We start from the raw sequence: 4,071 nt of genomic DNA on the forward strand, positions 1-4,071 counted from the left end.
GGTAACTAAATCCGCCTTTTACATATAATTTGGCTTTCAAGACCTTTTGATCTGGGCCTAGAACTTGTCCAGAAGGCCAGGGCCTTTAAAAATATTAGTTTGCAAATATCGCAAAATTGGGTTTAGCAATGTTTTTTTAATGAAAACTTTGACTCGTGTTCTCTTAAAATTTACATTCTTCCTATAAATATGTAATAGGTAAAGTAAAAGTTAGATTCCATATTGATGGCATGCTGAGCCAAATTTTTTAGAATGACGGTATTAAGATCACTGACGGGGCTATAAGTCACCTACTCGATTATATTCTAGAAATCACATGTTATTCACCTAAAGAAAACCACCAAGGAAACCTTGATAGATAAGTGAAGAATCCACCTTTAACAATAGATTCCCATAGGACTTCATAACCAATTTCAAAGCAAATTGCATTATGAAATCCTCAATTGAAGGTCGAACTCAAGACCTCCGTACACTCAAGAAAGGGCGGTAACTACTCAACTAAATGGAGATGGTTACTATGCTAAGCCAAATGTTTTATTATCTATTTATTTGATACGTTTGTATGTTGAGAGGAATGAGAATCATACCAAGTTTCATTTTTTTCTCTTTTTATAAAAATGTTTTCACGTACTTCTTTTAAATTATGATATAAAATAATATTCATTGCAAATACAAAAGCTTAATCAACCTCTTAAGGATATGGGATCATACATGTCCTTACAAACATCTTTCAATCCTCAAAACATCCTAACATAATCAAACAACTTAACATAAATCCCTACTCTAATCTCCTGCAGAGAAGAAAGCTACAGCCCCAACAAATGGTGCATTTATATAAGTAGCTGGCTCCGATTCGCTATAATTGCTTCGATCATCACCATAGTTATCGTTACTATCTGGACCTCCTACAATCGCTCCGATTAGTATATTTGGGTTGGGTGAGCCCGAATTATAGTACTGGCGTCCATCATCACACGATATACGATCAGGATGATCATGAACCGATGGTACCGATGAACCCCTATGATGAATACGCGTTGGATACTTATCGCTAAATCCAACCATATACGACATTCGCATAGGATTATCACCTAGTATGTAATCAATCTGTTTTTTCGCTTGTACGATAAGCGAATCTGATGTCACAATTGTGGACCCACATGAAGTACGCCCACCGTTTGAGTTTAAATACTTGGCGTACGTTAATAAAAGGAACGATGAGGTTGTAACATATTGAAGGTTGCTTTCGCTTTGTTTGTAGAGTAACCCGCCTGGTGTGTAACTTTGAGAATTTGGTAACCCTGGAATCAATGAACAAATGTAGTTATCTGAGTGTTGTTTGTACATTTGAAATTCGTCGATTTTGTTTTCGAGAAAGAATTTCGATAAAAGAACTTTTGTCCCAGCTCGTTTATCATCCCAACTGAACGAAAAATCGTCATCTTCTGAACCATCTGTGTGACCATTTGATTGAATGTAGGACATATATGAAGCATCATTTGAAGCTCTGTGTATCCATGCTGCTCCCCACAACAACTCATCCTAGATTAAATTTCAAACATTTGATCAAAATTTGAGGTAAACAGAGAAATTTTAAACATGATCATAGAAAAGGACGAAAAAGTGAAAAAGTCAAAAATACCCTCATGTGCCAAGCACATGATTGGACTTAACAGAGATATTTAATTTTTTTGACGGAGGGACTATCCACGCAAAAATTTCTTAAGAACTATATCCGCAAATTTGAACAAAACACGGGGACTAGTGTAATTTTCTCTTTATTTTAGGCTTAGTTATAGGAAGAGAATCCATGGAGAACTTAGATAGGGACATAACCTGGAGAAACTATTTACGCACAGGGTTATTTTTGACATATTACCATTAATTTAAAGTCACAGTTTTTTATTTAAATGAAAAAATATATGGTTTTATAAGTTCTTTACAATCAAAAGTTCTCCCTCCCTGGATCATTTCACATACTTATAAAACTTACATTGTATCCTGAGTATGAGCAATAAAATGGACAGACAACAGAACCGAGCGAGTCGCTATACGAGCCTCTATACTTGTCTGCCAAGTCAAACACCTAATACATTTTTAAAATACAGGATTAGCATACTTTAATTACGATTTTTAATGATAAAGTACATGATATGATGATAAAGGGGTACATACATTCATGGCTGTTTGCAGTAACATTTTTGAATAAGAAGGATTAGAGTTTTGAAACACAATTGATGCTGCAGCTAATGCAGCTGCTGTCTCAGCAGCCACATCAGATCCCGGGTTTTGAGCCGATATCTTGTACACGTTACGTGGCGTGTCCATATCTTCAGGCCGCTCCCAACAATGATGATCCGAATTAGGTTCCCCAACCTGTTCAAATTTGGTTTACAGGAAAAAGTTTCTATATTGTAAAATAGTTATAACTAGGGGTGTGTTGACAGAAAAAACTTTTTTTATCTTTAATAAAAATGAAATTAGTAAATTACCCTGAACATAATAGTGTGTTTACTGTTCACAGGTGTAACATAGTAAATCAAACAATGTGACCTATTGTATTTGTATGTCTTATTTTAAGACTTGTAAGCTTTTTATTTAGTTTTAAAATTTAAAACAGATAAGCATACAAATAATGTGAGCCATCTGCTTATTTTTGAATAAAGAGTACTTCAAATAAATACTCTGATTTAAGGACTAAACTGTTTCACATAACAATAGGTTTGTACTTTCGTATAAACCTGCATTGGCGGATTCTGAAATTTTTTTGACGGGACAAAACGTTAAAAATTGAAAAATCATTATAATATCTTAAGATGTCAAATTTTAACATATAAATACGCTAAAAAATAATCGCACCTGGACATATAACGTGCCAGGGGTGGCAGTAGCTGCTTTCAAAAGATAATCGGAGCTCCATTGAAGAGCGGCTTTCGCATTAGCTAATTCGGATTTCATATTGTCACCAAACTCAATTATACTCCATGCAAGCATAGTAGTAGTGAAAGCCATAGGTAGTCCAAATTTCACATTATCACCTGCATCATAATAACCTCCAACTAGATCCACCTAAAATCCAAATATAATCAAACATTAGAAACTATTACAATGTTGGACATAAAAGAAATATGAATTGGTGTAGCTACATTGGCGAAAGAACCATCGCGTAAGGCGGAATCAGCGCGCCATTTGGGACGTTGGTTAGCGGGTAAATTTCCGGATCGTTGACCTTCGAAAAAGAGGATGGATTTGGATAGTGCATTGGAGTATTGTTGGGGAGTGAATGCATAAGTTAGAGATGAAAAGGTTAGGGTTAAAATGATGAAAAATGTAGCAAAAAATTTGGAGTTAGTCATTTTTTTTGGGTTGGTTATGAGTTATGAGTTTTGAAGGTGAAGTTGTGAGGCGATTTATAGGAGGAAGTTGGGATGGTTGTTAAGTGAAAATCACGAGATTATTAACTGCCTAAAAATAGAGTGGGGGATGAATGTGGTGAAGGCGACAAATTTTTAAATATATGAAGAAAGAAAATCATATATATATTTAAGAAACAAGTGTGAGAAACAAATTTGTTTACCTCTTAATGGAATGGTTCAGCATTAAATGCTGAATCATTCAGCATTCAGTGTGTTTATTTTTTACCTTTGAATGAGATATGTTGCTGAATGGTTCAGTATTCAGTACTGAACCATTCAGAGTTAAAATACACTCTTAACCATTAAGAGGCTAAATTTTATGTAATATTTTTTTCTTAAATTGTATTCAAAACACTTATCAAATAAGTATATTGAAGTTTTTGTTAATTTTAACCGATAACAAGTTAGATTTAATTGATTCATATTGTTTGTTTTAAAATAATTATCAAACAGCTTATTGTTATTCAGAACTAAATTTATTCAGAGACTCTGAACCATTCAGATTATGAATCATTCAGCTCTAAATCATTCAGTTTTATTAAACGCACCCTGAGTGTGTTTAAAATAAGTATCTCATTTTAATTTTTAAGTGTTCAATTTTCAACTTTAATTTTATATATTTTTATTTTTTATATATAATATTTGATTATGATGA

General features: G+C 33.6%; 1 protein-coding gene across 1 annotated transcript; it reads right to left on the reverse strand.

Moving 5' to 3' along the window:
* Positions 1-783: 783 nt before the first annotated feature.
* LOC139857178 (endoglucanase 1-like) lies at positions 784-3,246 on the reverse strand. Its single transcript, XM_071845913.1, has 5 exons — positions 3,147-3,246; positions 2,860-3,069; positions 2,176-2,376; positions 1,994-2,086; positions 784-1,542 (listed from the first exon to the last, which is right to left on the reverse strand). Exons 2-5 carry the CDS (start codon positions 3,010-3,012, stop codon positions 784-786), a joined length of 1,206 nt encoding a protein of 401 aa, XP_071702014.1. The 5' UTR covers positions 3,013-3,069; positions 3,147-3,246.
* Positions 3,247-4,071: the final 825 nt, after the last annotated feature.

The sequence above is a fragment of the Rutidosis leptorrhynchoides genome, chromosome 7, assembly GCF_046630445.1.
Source record: "Rutidosis leptorrhynchoides isolate AG116_Rl617_1_P2 chromosome 7, CSIRO_AGI_Rlap_v1, whole genome shotgun sequence".
NCBI lineage: Eukaryota > Viridiplantae > Streptophyta > Magnoliopsida > Asterales > Asteraceae > Rutidosis > Rutidosis leptorrhynchoides.

Coding starts and splice junctions, on each gene's coding strand:
- LOC139857178 (XM_071845913.1), bottom strand. CDS start 3,012: ATGGCTTTCACTACTACTATGCTTGCATGGAGTATAATTGAGTTTGGT. Junction 2,377..2,859: donor CTGGCACGTTATATGTCCAG/GTGCGATTATTT, acceptor AAATTTGAACAG/GTTGGGGAACCTAATTCGGA. Junction 2,087..2,175: donor TACTGCAAACAGCCATGAAT/GTATGTACCCCT, acceptor AAAATGTATTAG/GTGTTTGACTTGGCAGACAA.